Genomic DNA, 19,111 nt, shown 5'->3' on the forward strand with positions numbered 1-19,111 from the left:
CAAGGACTCAGCCTTGGTACATGGGTTGCCAGCTCTACCCACTGAGCTAACCGGCCGCCCAGCTTCCATACATTCTTAAATATTTCAGTATTTTGATATTTTCTTCAGTTCAAATTTAAAGTAGACACTGCAAACCAAAACATCGGGGCTATAATTGTTGTTTTATGTGATAACAACCACCGTTAATGTGTCATTTAGACACGTAATATGTTCAACAGCATATGTAGCAGCTGGCTTTCACAAGCAAACAGTCTCAGTACAGAAAGAGGGACACCACCCTAAGTAAAGGATAAGGACAAAGGGTGTGACATGCAAAGGATGCATAATATTTTTGTAATCTAATGATAGCATCTGGAATAGAGATTCCTAACTATATTGGACATCAAACTACTGTTTATCTCCCTATTCACTACAGTACAGATGTTTCAACCTGTGACCAGCTGGAACACATGACATTTTTCTTTTGGCATCCAGACAACTTTCAGAGTCACTGTGGTTATTTTTTGATGTAGACACAGTCAAGGTTCTTATCAGTCTGTCCAACACACACAAAGAGTCATTCAAGTGGCACCTGCTACAAGCCAAATATGTAAATGAGTTGGTCGCACACCACACACTGGAGCTGCTATACCTCAGGTTTTATCTCCAATAGCGTGAGATCGAAGGGTGGCAGCTTTGGTTGCTCTGTGGTGAGTCACACCGCCAGGGTTTGGTGTGTTTGATATCAGATGCTGCACAGCGTCTAGGGGTCACAGTCGGGGCATTTAGACTATTTTACAAGTTGTAAATATTTAATCAGTTTTATAAGTTAATCTGAAAAGTTTTGCCCCTCAACTAAGTGATCTCCCAACCATGACAAATTAAAATTTTAAGTAATTATAATATTTCTGCATCTGTTTTGCATCCGTGCCAGTTGAACTGAAATTTGAATTCTCTTCATGTTGTGTGTAGGGAAATGTATATTATGATGACAGCTATTGTGCATACTTTATCATATTTCACAAGAGCATGAACACATCATGTTTGTGGAAAGAACATATAAGCTTAAGGCCTGTGGGTCAGCAGATGCTGCACACCACACCTGTTGTATTTATCCCTATTGTTGTTGTATAAAGGAGAACTGGAGTGTTGGAGGCGGGGATCCGTTCTTCGCTATGAAAGTTGCTCATGGGCGCATGAAGCCAAAAAATTCACTTCCCACTGCACAGAAATTACCCGGATGAATGCATACTGCGCATAAATGCATGATGAACGATGAATGATGAATGCATCATCAAATGATGAATGCATGAACACCAGAGACTTCCGCTAACAGAGCCAGCTAACTTCTGGTTTATCCCTCCACTAACTTGAATGTGGATCAAATTATTTATTCATGCGGCACTTTCCAAATGTTATCAGCCCAAGGGATCAAATTCTGTTCGTTAAACGAGTCATTTGCCAGGGTTTTGATGTTCCAAAAAATGTATTTACCATTTCACAGCTGCGTCTTTCATAATGTAAGTAATAAAAGTTTTTTTGAACGGCTGTGCATCATGTATGTTTTAATAACACGGTCTGGCCACAATGTTAAATTAGCCCAGTACATTTCCTTGGAGCTTGGCTCGTCCCACATTACAAAATATGGGGTGGTATTGCTAGCATAAGCTTTGTTGGACTTTAAATTAAAACCCCTAGAACACTCTTGAGGACCCCTTGGGTGTCGTTGACATAATGAGGAATGGTGTAATTTCATTATTATCTAATTTATCAGAACTTATATGAAGAAAAAGTTTCACATTAGAGTTTCACTATAACAGATATAACTAACTGCAGAGGTGCTTTTAGTTCAGTTGTAGTTCAGCAACATAAATTTCCCCATTTGGATCCCTAGAGCAAACTCTTAACAACAGGCTCTGCAGCCTACAGTGATGTTTCAGAGGCCAAGCTTTCAAAAGTTCAGACTGATGGTATTTTTGTATTAATGTTTTATTTTTACATGGACAGAGACTTTGTGGCGTTATCAATCAGACATTTCATTTGCATCTGAAATGTTGATATAAACCAGTCTGTGTGTTTGCAGCGTCATGGTTGGCTGTTTGATCTCGTCTGGAGAGTGTAATATTTTATCACTGCAGTCAGCACTGACCTTGAACTCACACCGTTTGTGCTCATAATGCCAAATGAAACACTGTCTTTCCATTTTGCTGCCCAGTGACTGCTCAATGTTCCTGAAATGAACCAGTAGTGGCACATTGAGCAAAGGACTTTGACTGGCAGACTGGCTCACTGTCTTTGTGTTGTCAAGCATCCGTCCTACTGAAGTGTCCTTGAACACCTGGCAGCTGCCATTCTGGATAAGCTGATCCATTTCATGGGGATCAATAAAGTGCTACCTGCCAGTTTCCTAAGACAGAACAAGAGTGCATTTTTAGAAGCCATTTTCTATGAAAAGTCACAAAACCCACTGAAAACATCAATGTCAATATCAATGAGCAATGCAAGGACAATAAATGATAAAAGGCCCTTATAAAAATGTTATTCTAACAACACAGAAGCTATGATATTGTATAGCATCGTTTTTGCCTAAACTGGAGCCCCCTAATGGAAATGTATCCTTTACAATTGAGTGGCCGATTATGTGACACAAAGGTCGATTGCTTTTAGAAGGATTGATCCCTTTTATCACATTTAGACTTACTTAACATTTATCAACTTTTAAATGAGCACTCAATGACTTTTAGAGTGCTTGGGGAATGGGTCCATCTGCTTCTGTGCGAGTAAATCCTGACCTTCTAATCGGGTAATTTTAGCTGCGTTACAGGGAACGTGGGAGAACATCAGAGTCTCAAGTCCTGTTTGGACAGGATTAATATTCGAGAAAGAGCTGAATATTTTGACAAATTACAGGGGTTTTTTCATAATTTACAAGGATACTCTTCAAGAAAAGAACATGGCCATAAAAATGGATTATAAAAGGTTTGTTATTTAGTTTGCTTAATATCACATCACTGATTAGTGCGAGTAAAATTCTGGAATTTGTTCATATAGTCCCTCCTGGATCGCACTGACTTGTGTTGTTTGATGACTTTAGTTTGGTTTTGATGAGTCTAAATGAGTTTAGAAATATAGGAATGTTTCTTTCTGTTAGCATGTGCAGTTAATTACCAAAGATGTGGAACTTAGAAGTCTACCCCTTTTCCCTGACTTAAGCCTGTGAGGTTAAACTTAATGCTTCCTACCTCGCCGTGTGGCACTGCCCACAAGCTCAATAAATTGAATGCTTAGTTTTGAATATTATATTAGATATGGTTCAGTTTACGTCAGTTTAAAAAGGGTTAAATTGAAGATCCACATAGCCACAGGACAACCTCATTTCACGTTTCTGGTTTGAGTTATTTTTATGCAAAGAAATGCAGTGACGGGTAATCCTGGAAAAAAATATTCTAGGGAATTGGTTGTACTTGCAAAACTCCTGGAGGGAATAATATTTATCCATGTGTGTCCGTCAGTGTGTAAAAAAGTTTTCTGCACCTCTGGACATAACATAACCTGCACTTCTATTTATAGCCACTCTGCCAAGGTTGCTGCACAGAGCTTGTTCGACCCCTTCTGCAGCAAGTGTAGCCATCGAAGGCCATGCGTTTTGTTAATGTGTCGCTTAAGGAAGCACTGAAGTAGAACATGAATGTAAATATCAAACAGCATTACAGTCTACAAACTGTGGCTCCCTGTTGGCTCTGAATGGTGATTAAATGCGCGTTTTTGGGCTCCTGAAGGGTAAACCAGATGGGGCTCTTCTGGAGGTAACGTTAGCAAAAGATGGTGCTGTTCTTTATCTCGTCATCTTTCCAGTTAATACATGTAAATGGCTTGTTAATGTAGGCAACCATGGGCAATCAATCGGCTGTATAGAGTCCATCTGCTCCAGTCGGTTATGTTAACCAGTGGCGCAAAAAGCAATCTCTGTCTCTCTTATTGTGTTTCTTATTCCTTATTTCACACCAAATACTGAGTGTGGTTCAAACACACACACATAAGCAAAGGTATACACACACAAACATATGTTTACACATTCGCACACTTGGAAGCATTAACACAATCAGAGAGAATTCAATCTGTCTGCTGTTGCATGCATTTAGTTATGGCAAGATACCAACTCAGTTTTTAGTACCAGAGCTTTGCATTACATATAAATTATTCCATTGTGTCCCATGCAGTGAGGTTTATTTTAATGTTTTAATGTAATTGTTGAGTGAAGTTGTATGGGTGCATACATGGACACATAATAAATGAACATGCACACTGTAGGCAGTGTGATTCATCAAGAAAATTTTTAAAATTTGCTTTCAGTTGTTGCAGTCTTTAATTGTCTTGTTGACTTTGCATTTTACATTTTATAAATATTACTGTGAATTAATAAATCAGGATGAGTCATATTTTGAGTCATGGTCGAAACAATTACGTCAGAATCGTCCCCTGCAGATATGAGGGAGATGTATTTACACCCTACAATTAAATGCTGTTTTCTTTATGCATATTTATTTACTGTAATAGTGTAAGTCAGAATTGAGAGCTTCATCAGTGACCCATGAGGAAAAATGCTCTTAAAGAGGCTTTTCCTCTCCAAATTGAAAAAAACTTCAGGGTAGCCTATAATTTTGGGGGGTTAAAACTGTTACCATAAAAGCTTTTAGCAGTGGATATGTTAGGTGACTAATGTTAGCTTGCATAATGACTTCACCAGGCACCTGCTAATGTAATCCATGATACTAATTTATGTATTATGACAAACGTTGTTGATTTTTTAACAACAATAATGGGATGGTACTAAGCCTTACATTTTATAAATATTACTTTAACATGTATATGTTAAAACCTTTAACATATACATGAATAGATACCTACTTTAAAGAATCCTCTTTTCCTTTATTTATTATTTCTTTTAGATCATGCATTTTTAATTAGAAATAGCCTTCTACTGAATCCTCCAGGCATACCTGATCTATTGCACAGCAAACCGTTACAGGCATTGCGTATGGATTCTTGGGCACATCACACTAACCACGGTGGACGGCTAACCCTCCCTCACGTCTTTGTTATAGTCTCTTATCTCTCCAGTAATTGTACATTCTCTCCCTCTTTTGGGGAAGAGGCCAAGTCTCGGCATAATGAGAGCTTGTAATGTTTTTGCTGCTGTCTCCTGGTCCACCTCGCCTGACAGCAGATTCCACTTAGTACATGTTCCTTGTCTGAGAGCTGCATGAGGAAACCAACAAAGAAACAAGATGAGAGATGTGGCTGGCTCGTGTACAGAGAGAGGGGTTTCTAACCAGACAATACCCACACAATCATGCACTCCCCCCTTATTGATATAGCTCACAATTTAACTATTACTATGGTTATTATGAGCAATTCCAGCTGTTTCAAACAGGGAGCAGATTAGATGTGATAAATAAAGATACCTTCCCTTGGTGTCTCCCCACATGAGTTGAGGTTGTAAATGGAAGAAAATGAACAGTTAGTGACTAACTCACTAACAGGCATTTCCACATTCAAAGAGCCTGAAAGTCTCATAATTAAAATGTTGTCCCATCTCTTATCTTGTAATTTTGTAAATTACATTTCGTAAAAGATAACCAGAGAAACTTGATTCGGCTGGATAGATTTTTTATTGTCACAATGCTGTTTAAATTGTTGCATAAAAGGATTGCTATAAAGGTTGATGACAGTGTGCTAATGGGGCCCTGGGGTCGGATAAGGTCCAGAGGAAGTTCGCTGTAGATGAAATGGCACAGATAACACATGTATGCAGTTGTGTTTATAACCGTATCCAGGCAACCGCTCAAAAACAGCTCATATAGTCATTGATGATTGGACGGGAGCTGATGACTGCTCAGCCAATAATGCACAGATGCAGCAGCCCTGAGATTTACAATAGAATTAAGTGACAACTGGATATTAAAGGGGCCTTGTGTGCAGCTCAGGGGCTAAGAGAGAAAATAACATTGGTATGCTTTGACAAATGAGGTGCAGAGGCCTTGTGTTATCCAGGATTAGACCACTTGTTTAGTTAGTGTTAGTCCAGAAATCCTTTCTGTAACCCTCACGTTTATTATTTCAGGCTGATTGTCTTCCTAAAATATTGTAACATTGTGCTGTTACTGTCCAACCACCACAATCCAGACGAAAGAAGAGTTGATAATAGTTTTGATACACTCAACCAAGTCACATTCAGTTACCATACGCTCAGAGCAATGAGCTTTATTAGGCAGTCAGTGGGGCCAAAACTGCTTTGAATAACTTTTTCCCCTGGGTTTGGCCTCTCCTCATTGGTGAATATAGTTGGTGTTGTGTGCAGCCTGAAAATAATACCTGCAGACACTACTCTACAACATTGAGTACCCTACTTAAGGTTTTCTCAAAAAGCATCAAGCCCAGTTCTCCTACAAAGTTCAAACGCCAACCTGCAGCTATAAAACTCACTAATTAACATGTTGTATCTTGTTTGCTTTATCTGAATACATTCATTTTCAGAGGTGCTGGTCAGAGTATTCATTTTGTATGTATTTTAAACTTTGGAAATATCTAGACTAGCTTTTGTCCCCTTGCTTCTAGTTGTTACGCTGAGCTAAGCTAATCACCTTCTGGTTGTAGCTACATAGTGCAGGCATGAGAGGATTTTATTCATTTCAGTACTGCCTTTATGTTTGGTTAAAGAAGGACCTTGAGGGTTTTGTAGCATTTGTTGTTGTTTTTTTACGTAGAATGGGGAAAAAAAAGAAAGTTTGTTTTTTGACGAATTAATTTCAGTCTTTTATAAAAAAAATGGAATAGTGCCTAGTTGCTAAGGAACATCTCTGTGTGTCCTTTCAGCATCCAGTTTTAGTCTGACAGTTAAATCTGTCTTATTGCCGACATTGCAAGTTCATCCAATTAACTGTCATCAAGACAAAATTTAATCTCATGCAAACCCATGTTATCTACACCTGTTAATGTCAAATGAGCTGCCTTGGTGGTTTTCTTGGTAGGGACAGAAAATACGTTACGTAAACGAAGTGTAAGGATTTGGGAAGTGATGGTGTTTAGTCAGTCAGAAACAAGTACTATGTGATTACTGTAATCACTGTGATTATATATACACACCTCTAAGCATCGGGTATAAATGTTGCATGGTTCTGTATCCAAAATGAAGGTTAAACACGGAGAAGCTGATGAAAGTGCAAGAACAGTACATATTTAGATTTGATAGTTATGGGAAGTATTGTTGAATCTCCCAGAGGCTTTTTTGTTAAATCAGTTAATCATTTGGTGCGTAAAATGTCAGAAAACTGTTCCCAAAATAACATTTCCAGCGCCCGAAGTAATGATATATAGCTGTTTTGTCTGAACAAACATTTAAAACCCAGAGATATTCAGTCGTAGACATACTACATAAGCAGGAAATATTGACAATCAAGTATCAGTAACAAGCATTTTTTGGTGTTTTTGCTTTGAAAAGATTGGAAGATTATCAAACTATACTCTACAAACCAGTGTAATTTCTACTGGACAGGTAGTAAACAGCCACACCTGAATATGACCTACTAAAACAGCTGGATAGTCTTTTTTCAAGCTAACCTGTCATGCTGCCATTAAACGTCCCACTGGGGCTGCTGAAGACACAACTCAAACCCCTGCTCTTAATCATTAGCAGCAGCACAACACTTAAAACTGGGACTCTTGGCAGCTGGATCCAGGCCAAGAGAGGAGCTTAACAAAAAGAAGGAAGGCTGAGACGGTGAAAGAAACGCCGCTGTGATTAAAGATGAAGGCCTGAGACAGACGGAAAGGGATAGAAAGTAGCACACTCAGCTACAAAGTCATAGCAAGTCTGGAAACTTTATCTGAAGGTGAAGTTACAGGAGTTTGGATTCCTGGAAAGGGAATTAGTGCTGGTATAGTGTGTGTACTGTGCACACTTCTATCCGGGTTTTGATATTATTAAGATGTTTACATGGAAACAAAGCCTAGTTTTGATCAATGTTGTGATTTATGCATTATTAAAATAGATTTAGATTTCAAAGTAAATCTAACAATTAAATTGCCCCTAGGGTAATGTCACAGATTTATACTCACTAATGATAAAACAGTTTTCTCTGCCCCACAGCATAATTATAGTTTCATTAATTGCAGCCATTTTACAACACAGTAATCCAGTAGAGACCTAATTTATTGATATATTTCATTATCAGTGTAGCTTCTACTCTATGAAATATGTCCCCTGAGATACAGTGTAATGTAATCTCACTGTCAGTCTATACTTTTATAACTCCAGTGTCCTTCTCACTAGCTTAATTCATTGTTACAATAACTTTGGTGTAACTATTGTTTAAAGTATCTCATATTTTTTTTGATTGGTTTGTTGTCAGATAACTTTATAATAATAAATATTTAAGTAATGCTAAACTAATGCATGGCAAATGACAAATATAATATGATTACTTCACCCACTATGCTGTAAATGTCTCAGAAATACCATTAGGTCTATTCTGAGAGAAATATGTATGAAGTAACTGTGAATTCCTTAACTGATGATCTATTAAGTGGGAACTGATCACAAAAAGTCATAGTGACAGGAACAGGAATTCATGCATTAAATCTAAATCAGCATGAGTTGTGCATTAGTTAAGCGTTACTTAAATATATGATTTGTATCTTTATTGTATATTTAAGTGTTATGTCAAGTACTGTTTACACAGTTTCACAATTGATTCCAGTAAAGACGTCAAAGGCCAACTGCTGTCTTCCACCTTTACTGAAAGTGTGGTTAGACAGCTGCGTATAGTAGCTGCGCAACTATACTCGCATAATGAGGACAGAAGACAGTTATTTCTGATGTGTCAGCAGGCTGCTCTTTGTGGGAGGTTTTGTATTTGATTACACTGCAGGCTGTAAAACATGACAGCAACACCTTATATACAATGGAATCAGTGCTGTAGTCAAGACTACATTTGTCAAGTCCAAGACCAGGACTTCTCTGCAGTCCATAGAGGTTTGAGTCCAAGTCAAGCAAAGTGGTCAAGCTTAAATTAATAAGCACAAACAAACAAATTCCCTCTAAGCATCTTCAGTCCACAAAATATTTGCAGAGACTGTCAAAGGATTAAGTTTGATAGACTGATTCACTGACTTTCTAAATGACTTTCAAATAGACTCAACACTGTTTTTAGCCTCATGTAGTTTATATTCAGGAAGCTCCAGTGCTTTATTTTGGATGCCATATTTCCCATCGCAGCGAGAGCTCTGGGGCCAACCGAGGGATCCTCTGGGGACCCGCAGCATCAATTTTCATTAGTTTCCCCTTCACCCCATGCTGCTACTTTGCCCTTTACAACATCACAGCGGCCATTTATGAGCAGCTCCTGTGGGCCGCCACAACCATCCTGCTCCTCTTTAAAGCTGCCCGGAGAGACTGTCTGTACCTTCATCCTCCCCTGCAGCATTTCCACCTCCTATCTTATCGACTCTGGAGGTGTCAGTCTATCTATTCATCCCTGCCAATCTTCCTGTGTGGGTGTTTAAATCCAGAGCACACACATCTGTCAATTTCAGTAATTGGTCAATCACACAAATGAAATTGAGGAAAAATGCCAAACATGCACTGGTTACTGTCACTCAAATGTGAGGATTTGCTGCTTTTCTCTGTAAATTAAATACATTTGGGTTTTGGAGTCTTTGTTAGTCGAACAAAACAAGTAATTTCCACTTTTCATTTTGTGACATTTTAAAGACTAAATGGTTAACTGATCAATCAACACAAAAATCAAGACAGTAATTTATAATGGGTATAGTTGTGAGACAATGCCAGAGGTTGTGACAGGTCATTAATCAGTTTGTTGCTTGTAGCTGTCATCTTGTATTAAATCCATCAAGTTTATAACAAAAAACAGCCAAACAGCAAAACAGAGTAGCAGCCACTGTAATGCAGTATGTTCTCTCTGCACATTCCTCTCTAACATCAGAAATTTAACAGTATGCTTTAAGAATTATTAATTACTGTATATTGCAAGTGCACATGGCTTCATCCACCTCCTCCTGGGAGACTTCTGGAGGCTTAAGGGGACGTTGCAGAGACAGTAATGTTATGTAATTCCTCTTTCAGCAAGCTTACAAACCTGTCATGTTTTACCAAAAGAGAAAAAAAAGGTTTTCACTAATTTCTTTTTCTGTGAAGATTTCCTTGTAAAGTAACACTGAATTGGAGCTGAAATGATCAGCCAAATATTTAATTAGTCAGTCACAAGAAAGTAAATCTGCTGCTTTTTTGGTAATTGATTCATTGTTTGAAGGTCCAGAGTGTAACATTTATAATGATCTATTGGCAGAAATGCAATATAATATTCATTAGTGTATAATCACCTGAAAATGAGAATCCTTGTGTTTTTATTAGAATGAGCTGTTTATATCTACATATGAAGCAGGTCCTCTTCTACGAAGGCCGCCATGTTTCTACGGTAGCCCTAAATGTACAAACCAAACACTGGCTGTAGATGGACCCACCTTAGACTCCTACACTTCACAGCCTGTCCTCATTGCCAGGATGTCAAATATAGATACGTGCAGTGTTCAGTTAGTTGTAATCTGCAACTTCACCTCTAGATGCCACTAAATCCTACACACTGGTTCTTTAAGTCATTTTTCTTTAAATACCTATAGTTCATGCTTCTTAATACTAAGAATGTGCTGCTTTTCTTTGTCTTATGTTACAGTACAGAAAGTCTTCATCAAGATGGGCTTCAGGAAATTGTGATAGGCAGTTTTCACAATTCACATTTTATAAACCAAATTAACTGAGGAAATAATCTGCTGATGAATTGATAATTAACTGTTACAGCCCTACACTGAACCCAGCTGCCTGTCCACTGGGCCCAAGAACGTTTGGTGAAATTTATTTAAATGATGTGTTTGCTTTAGTTCCATTTGTTTGGACAAGTAAGATTAATGCCATTCAAACCTCCCTGAGACGTCTGAAAATGAAGACTCTGTTGTTCTCCATGAGAACTGCTGGACAGCGGATAGAGAGGAAACGACCCCAGAGTGCTCCGGTTTATGGAGACAGATGGAGACGTCTGATAGTCAGCAGCTCCGCATGCATAGAACTAAATTAACTAAAGGAAACGGTAATCTGGACTGATGCCCGTAATCAGCTGTTTCTCCATGTACGGTAGCCTTAACCAGCATGAATAAAAAACAATTTCAGGAAAGTATGAGTAACTAAAGTTTAAACGGCTGTTTTTAAAACAATTTTCTTCAACAAGGTCCAATTTACCAAAACATACAAAACTTGATGGTTCAGCCAAGACAAATACACTGTATGCATGAATGTGTCAGATCCTCAAATGCTGAAGGCTGTATTCTGTAAGTGACAGTATATTTTGCTTCATAAAGGATGTCAACCTTCCTCTGCAGCATAACAGGAAGCCACATTTCATAATTTCACTGCTTGAATTTCTGCTGTCGGTTCAACTCTCGTGTTTTTTCTTCTTTGATCGAGCACATTTAGTGGAACATTTCTAAAAGGGTATTAGCTGTCGTGTTTGGCACAGCGGTTAGGTCAACATCTGGCTGCTTATGCACCTTTTTATGACTGTGTGTGCGTGTGTTAGAGAGGAAGCCTACCTCTGCCTTTAAGCAAGAGAGATACTATCGTTGACAGAACCTCCGGCTGTTTTTGAAAATAGATGCTCTTATGTGATAATACATTTCTCGGAGACATTTTAATGATGATAAATCTAACCATGCTTTTTCATTACAAAACCACTGCCATATATGATTGCTGCTCCACATGAGCGGTACAACCTCACAGGCCACAAATGTGGTCACCATGGAAACGGAAACTTTGATTTGCAAGACTTAAAACTGAGTCCCGTTGCCGGAATGGCGTGCGCCTCAATAAACAACACCACTGGAGCTATTTTTAGCTCTGGCAACGTGCCAGATCAAATGCAGACTCTGGAGTGTTCATCATGTGCATCTCATCTAACAAAGTAGGAAAACAAACAGCAGAGTATGAATAGTAATAAACCGCTTTTTATAGAGGAAAGTTCCTGGTGGTGGTGAGCTGGGTGAACACAGCTGTGAGGCTCAAGATGAGTATTTAACACTCTGCCCGCTTCATGAAACAACTGGAAGTGGCTCACCTGAAGAGGTCAGAACCATAGAAACTAGGTTATGTCCTCTTGATGCTGCTTTGCGTTAGTTAACAGCATCCTTCACTGATCTTTAAATACCCAGCACACACGTCAGCCTGTTCAGTTTACATACTCATTGGTTACTAAGGAATGTCTTTGTGTATTGGACTTTGTAAAACAGAAGCACTTAAGCTCATTGGAGTGTCACAAATTAAATCTTTATCACTCAGGCCTTAGTCAGTGCTTTTGTCTGACCGCTTCCTTTAAATTAGAACTACTGTTTATTTGCTTGCTATTATATCTTGGCAACAGTCAATGCTGGCCTGGTGTAGGTATTACATCATCTCCAGATTGCAGTCATTTGAGCTGAGACGAGATCACTTTTCTCAGAACTTGATTGTTAATGGGCTCACAGTAATTGAAATTCCTATTAGTTTATGCTTCCCAAGTAATAATGCATACGGTCTAGTGGTCGACTATTCTAGGTTTTTCAGTGTCTGATGCCGATATTAGAGAGCAGGGCTGCCGATAGCTGATATATAATGTTGATATCAAAACAAAAAAAAGTAATGTATATATGCTATTATATCTACAAGAAATTCAGACATATGTTTACAGCAGGATGCATGAGTAATAGTACAGGGCTTGAAAATTTTCACCACATTCCCGAGTTAACATTGTTCCACGGCAGCTACACTGACAAAGCTTCCTGCAGATGTGTCTGCATTTTTTGTTTATCAGCCTGGTGAGACAAAGGTTAATTGGTCTATCACTAAGACAGTCCCACTCATGTGCATAAGTGAGAGGTTTCAGAGCCTCTTGTCATACCAAGAAAAAGATTTTGTCAACATCTAATAAAGCTTTTCTAATGAGGTTCAGCACAGAAAACAAATGCTCAATTGCATATTATCTTTTGCTGAACTTATTGATATTGGTATATCAACAATGGTTAAATGACTATGTGTATTGTGAAGGGAGTTGCTCGTAGTGAGAGATTATTATCACCTGATTGTGCATTTCCCCTGAGCTTGATGGAGTGGTGCAGTATGTAACATTTAGGAGGATCTATTGGCAGAAATGGAAAATAATATTCATAACTATATCTTCATTAGTGTATAATCACATGCTTTCGTTACCTTAGAATGATTTGTTTATATCTACAGACGCCACAGAACCGCCATGTTTCTACAGTAGCCAAACACTGGCTCTACATAGGGATGTTCGCGTTTTTCATCCAGATTACGGCCACCATAGTTTCTCCTTTGTGCTTGGAAGGGGAGGGTAAAGCGAGTGAGCTGCAATGTGCAAATACACCACTAGATGCCACTAAATCCTGCACACTGGACCTTTAAATCTCACCGTTCTCATCAGAATTGTTTCCCCAAGCAGAAGGCAGCTGATTTTAGCAAAGAAAAGCTCTAAAAACACACTGTACACTACCTGCTCAGCACCAAACAGCAGGCCGACACATTCAGCAACTAGCTGGTGAACACAGAGGAGCATTTAGCTGCTAATGAGCCAGATATTTCCCTCAGGAGGTGGTAGAGACCAAAACAGACAATGAATATGAGAGAGGTGGCCAAAAACACAACTCTAAATGAATGCTAATATATTGTTGTGTTTACAGCTTGTTCAGCTTGCTCCAAGTGGCAAAAATAAATATTCAGCTTTAAACATCTGCATACATTAACAGTCTTAATAGTTTAAGACCAGCAATTTAAAATGAAGTATGTGTAGCCAGAGCAGGAAGTAGAACACAACACGAAGCTAAAGCTTTATGGTTCTGTCAGCCGTAGCAATAAAGACGGCATTGTTCACACAAACGGATGACATGAGGGAATGCTGCGTCTTGAGCTGTCAAATTGTGCTTCATAACTAGCTCCTCTTCACGTCTGATCTCTAAATAGAAGACTAACGTCACAGTTACAGAAGAGATTACATGTGTGATCGCACATAAAATGTCATTTGCTGTTACTCACATAAAAAAGAAACTCACTTTTAAATAGTTTCCTGTGATCATCTATAATCACAGCAAGTAGTCTAAAACAAAGAAAATCTGTCAATGTGTGGCAGGTAATGTTTTTATCTCCTCTTGCGAAAGTACAGTATCATCCTTTCTGACTCATAATCGCACCTGTATTAAAATTGCATCAACAGTAGAGCAGCTGCAGGCTATTTTCATGGCTACAATCTTAAATCTTCACAGTACTGATTCAATCCAGTGAAATTCAGACTTCAAAATTCAAAAACTGCTCTAAAAAAAAAAGATAATATAAAATACATCCAATCTCTTCAGACCTTACTCAAAGTAAAGTCTTTATTCTTGTGTGAACTGCAGTTTTGACATTTTGACCCAAGTTCATCGAATTTAAAAATGAGACTGACCCTGAGTTGGTCCTCTGGTTCCCCGGTTTGCAGCTCTGAGACTCAGCTTCCTCAGGGTCACATCGTGAGCATCACATATGAATGAAAGGTAATCAGAGTGGTATAGCTTTGGCTGTAATGTTTCACACGTCTTCTCTCTCCTGGCAGATCTGCACTCCTGACCTGGTGGTGTTCCTGGCCTGCACCAACCACCGTTTGAAGGAGAGGCTGCAGAAACGAGCCGAGCAGCAGGGACGACCGGACGACAACCCCAAGGCCATCGACCGCCGCCTGACCAACTTCAAACAAAACACCATTCCTCTGGTCAAATATTTCCAGGAGAGGGGCCTTATTGTTACGGTAAGGGGTGTGGAGTTGTGTGTGTGTATACAGTATTAGCCCTAGTATTATATTCATATTGAATGATTCTGCAGTGCATGATTTAAATTCAGTGGAAAGTGCCAACACAGGAAGTAACGTGTTTGTCATGTAACGAGACAGGAAGTAAGGGTGTGCGTGTTTACGTCAGTGGATGAGTGAATCAGTCTTATGGTAAACACTAACAAACTAGAACAAGTAACACAAACGTTAGCATGTTAGAAAGTCAACAATATTGCAGAGCAAACAAATTATTTGCCAACAAAGGCAGTGTAATTTGAGCTGTGAGTGGGTATCAGTCATCAGTAGGTTGAACATGCTTTAAATGAGTTGGTCATGTGTAAACAATACTGTGCAAGGTCTATAAAGGACTAGGCCTACACATTAGAGGTCCAGTGTTTAAGATTTAGGAGGGCTTACTTGCAGAATATGGCAGAAATGGAATATAATATTCATAGGTATGTTTTGATTAGTGTATAATGACCTGAACATATTGGTTGTGTTTTTGTTTTGTCTTTCACAAAGTCTGCCATGTTGAAAATGAAATGTTTCTACAGTAGCTTTATAAGATATAATTCTAAGTTTTAAGTTAAAAAATGTGAATTATAAACTCCCAGTCCACTGATATTGATACTGCTGGCAGAGTGAGGTTGAATGGTACATTTGAGATATAAACTGGTAATTACAGTTACATGAACATGCATCAGTGTCGCAGTTGTTTTTAAACATAAGCTTTACCTTTTCAGAACCTTATTTAGTAACCTTAACCATAAATTAAGGGTTTTCATGCCATTACTGCATTCTTTCCCTACCCTTAACCATACTGGAAAACACTGAAAATCTGTCAAAAATTCTGGCAATCGGTGATGATAATCTGCAGTTTTGTCGAATCGTTATCGTTAAGTATTAACAGTATGTTAGATTTGCTTGGATGAATAGTAATCATGTTAAAATAACCAAAATGTTATTCCTAACTCCAGAAGGAGTACGCAGACAAAGTCAAGGAGGCTTCTGGTTGTTTGGGAGGTGAAATGCAGACTGTTGCTGCTGGAATAGAGACACAAGTGTTAATTGGAGACCACTGGGATCTACATTAGATTGTGTGGTTTGTTGCAGAGGGGCATTGAGTTACCATTGGCATGTGTGAGGCAGGTGCTAATAGAGCTATTGGCTCCTGCAGCCAACAGGAAACGGCTGCCCACTCTTCCAGTGGGAGTCTTATTGATCTGTCTGAGTCTCAGCGCAGCATCGTCTTCCTAAATCATCCTTCCTAGCAGAAGTAATACCGAATAACTCCTCCACCGTATCACTGTGGAAAGAGATTCTGTTTACATACTTTTAGATTGTTGTCTGGGGGGCATCTTAAAATCAAATGCTTGTAAAAATCTCTAGTGGCTTTCACGTTAATGCTAGAAAGAAGAAAATGCAATCCGACGCCCTCCAGAAGTCAGAGCCTGTAGTTTATGTGTCAGTGCTCGCTCCCTGTCTTTAGCCCTCTGTGGCTGATGCTGTGAAGCAAACAACACTTAACGACTCTGGGACTCCAGACGAATTGGAATTAAATCTGTGTCTGTATTTTATTATTTTTTCCAATTTCTTTTGGAATATTGTCTTTTCATATTCTACTTATTGCATTCTCGTCTGGCTCCCTGGCGTCCGTGCTTGAACCTTCATGAATCTTGCTTCTGTATACGTTATATATTTGCAATCTTTTTTTTTCTGTTGTACATTCATTCGTCCATCCATCTATTTTCTGTAAAAGCTTAGCCTGTTAAGGTTTCCAGCATGCACAACATACAGAGTATAATTTGTACTCTTCTTTACTGGTATTTCTGATTAGACAGTTTCTGAGTTAAATCATAATGTTGCCATTTTAAGCAAAGCTCTTGTGTGTTCAGACAACATTAGTAAATATTTTATTAAAGATTATTAGACTTTTATATTCTCAATTAAGGAATTCATTGTTTGGTCCATAAAATGTCAGAAAAAAGCCTGAGATGCTGTCTCCAAATGTCTTGCTTTTTCTGAGGAACAGTCCAAAATCCCAAGAAATTCAGTTTACTATCATAGGAAACTAAGAAAAGCAGAAAATAATTCACATTTTAGAGTCTGAAACCAGTGAAAAATTATATTTTGATATTATTATCTAACTAGAAAAAATATGGACGAATAACAACACCTCCAAACAAAACAAAACTGGTGAGAAAAGTGAAAAGCGTCCACCATCAACAGCGTTATACATTATTTATCAGTATCTTGGCTGTTAACAGAAATGTATTTATTTCCCTGAGATGAAGTTATCAAGGTTTCACAGTTAATTTGTTAGTAAAAGCCATGCTCCCACAGACATTTCACAGTACAATAACTGTAACATTGATATCTATATTCATGCTCTATAGAGTCCTCAATGGATTTCCTGTAAGATCTCTGGTTGGTATACGATAATAGTTGAGCATATTTCTCTGGAGCCGACTTGTCTAATTCACTCCAAGACTGCTAATTTTAACAAAATGTGGAAACCTGGAGCTTTTATATGAAGTTCAAGAGATGCTAAGGCCCAACTATGGTGGTTGCTGTGATAACTGAACCAAAATGTTGATGTAGATGAGGCTGTAGAAAATATATTTATTTATTTTTTGTATTTCTTTTGTTCCATGGAAAAAATTTAAAAAATCAAGCACAAACAGACAAAAGACACACAAAAGAAAAGCTTGAGATGAAAAATTATAACAATAATAAACTTTACACAAAGCGCTTTTCCCAACAAAGATTACAAAGCGCCTCACAATATAAAAACAAAGAGATAGGAAAACAATAAAAGGAAGAAAATAAGACAAGCAGCTAAAATAGAGGACAGCTAAAAGCACAAACAGGAAAAGGGGGATAAAATACTGTAGCTTTGTAGATGAAAAAGCCATGAAGTACTTTATAAATTTAATTTTGATTCTAACCTGAACAGGCAGCCGTCAGGGAGTTTAAGGTTAAAGCAGGTGTAATGTGAGCCCATCTTGACTCTGGTTGGAAGAGCAGTAGCTGAATTTCTCAAGCTCACTGTGGTTAAACTGTTCCAAAAACATCTTCTAACTACTTGACAGGTTACTGTGAAGTGTACTGTGCAGTTATTTAGAAGAGTGCATTTGAACTGATGTAAAACTGGAGTTGAGATAAGGTTTCCGCTGCCTGCTACCTTTTGTAAATCTCTGCACATCCTCCCTGCATTCCCAGCAGAGCAGACTTAATTAAGACACACTGAGAGAACAGTCCTTAGGTACTTTGTCTCTTAAGTGCAGGCGTTTGATGAGTGCGAGTTTTCTTTTTGTTATAAAATTAGATGTGATCATTATGTAACCTGTTATGTCACCACATCACTTTTTTATCTAAGGGAAAAGTTTCACATCAATCAATTTTAATTCAACCTGAGAGATTTCTGTATGTGTTTGAGGTCTTCCGTCCTTCTGGTTTGTCGTGGGCGGGGCTCAGTTTGAAAAAAAAGGTGATGTCACCTGTCTGTAGATATGCTATGTGCTAGACTCGTCAAGCAAATGTTAAAGATGGTTGGAAGATAAAAGCAACATATACATAAATATATAGTCACATCTTAAGTTAGTAAGCAAAACGCTAGCTAATTTTTCTTCTCTTTTAGTAAGAGTGATTTAGGAATAATTTAGCTAATTAGTCAGCTAATAGCTATGATAAAAATACAATATGTTGTAAAAGTAAAGTTAGTAGTACATTTATACATATTGGAGCTTGTTCTCTGCTGTAGTTTATGGCAGACTTTTCTTTCCTTCCACAGCTGTGAATGAAAGAAGTCTGCAGTCCTCACTCGAGTGATTTGAACATTTTGAGAGCTTATCGATGCATTGTCCCCTTGTGTGAATTGCTGTTGCTGCTTTCTTTGTGGTGGTGCTGCTGCATCAACAGGCAGCCACGGCGATGTCTCAGACACACAGCGTTACTCTCCCCCCCCCCCTTTTTTTTGCTTGTCAAATCCCTGCAATCACACAGGCACTGAGACATCAAAAAAACAAAGCTCTGAAACGCTGAAATGTTGAGAAGGTTTTTTTTCTTTCATCTGACACTTGTAGAAGAAGCGTGTGTTGTCCTTTCAGCTGCTGAACAAGACGGTGTTTTATTGCACGTTTAATCCCACAGAATTTAAGTACATTGTGTTTACGATTTATCTTTTTTTTTTTTTTTGGACTTTTATTGCCTTT

The 19,111-nt window shown here is 38.4% G+C and overlaps 1 protein-coding gene across 1 annotated transcript in view; it reads left to right on the forward strand.

Moving 5' to 3' along the window:
- Window positions 1-19,111, forward strand: part of ak5 (adenylate kinase 5) — a gene marked incomplete in the record, with an annotated part of 77,585 nt that overhangs the window by 13,009 nt on the left and 45,465 nt on the right. The window contains 1 exon segment of the mRNA XM_035670036.1: window positions 14,685-14,876. Within this exon segment, the coding sequence (XP_035525929.1) occupies window positions 14,685-14,876 (192 nt within the window).

Source organism: Morone saxatilis, unplaced genomic scaffold (genome assembly GCF_004916995.1).
Source record: "Morone saxatilis isolate NCDOM2014 unplaced genomic scaffold, NCSU_SB_2.0 Contig23, whole genome shotgun sequence".
Taxonomy (NCBI): Eukaryota; Metazoa; Chordata; class Actinopteri; family Moronidae; genus Morone; species Morone saxatilis.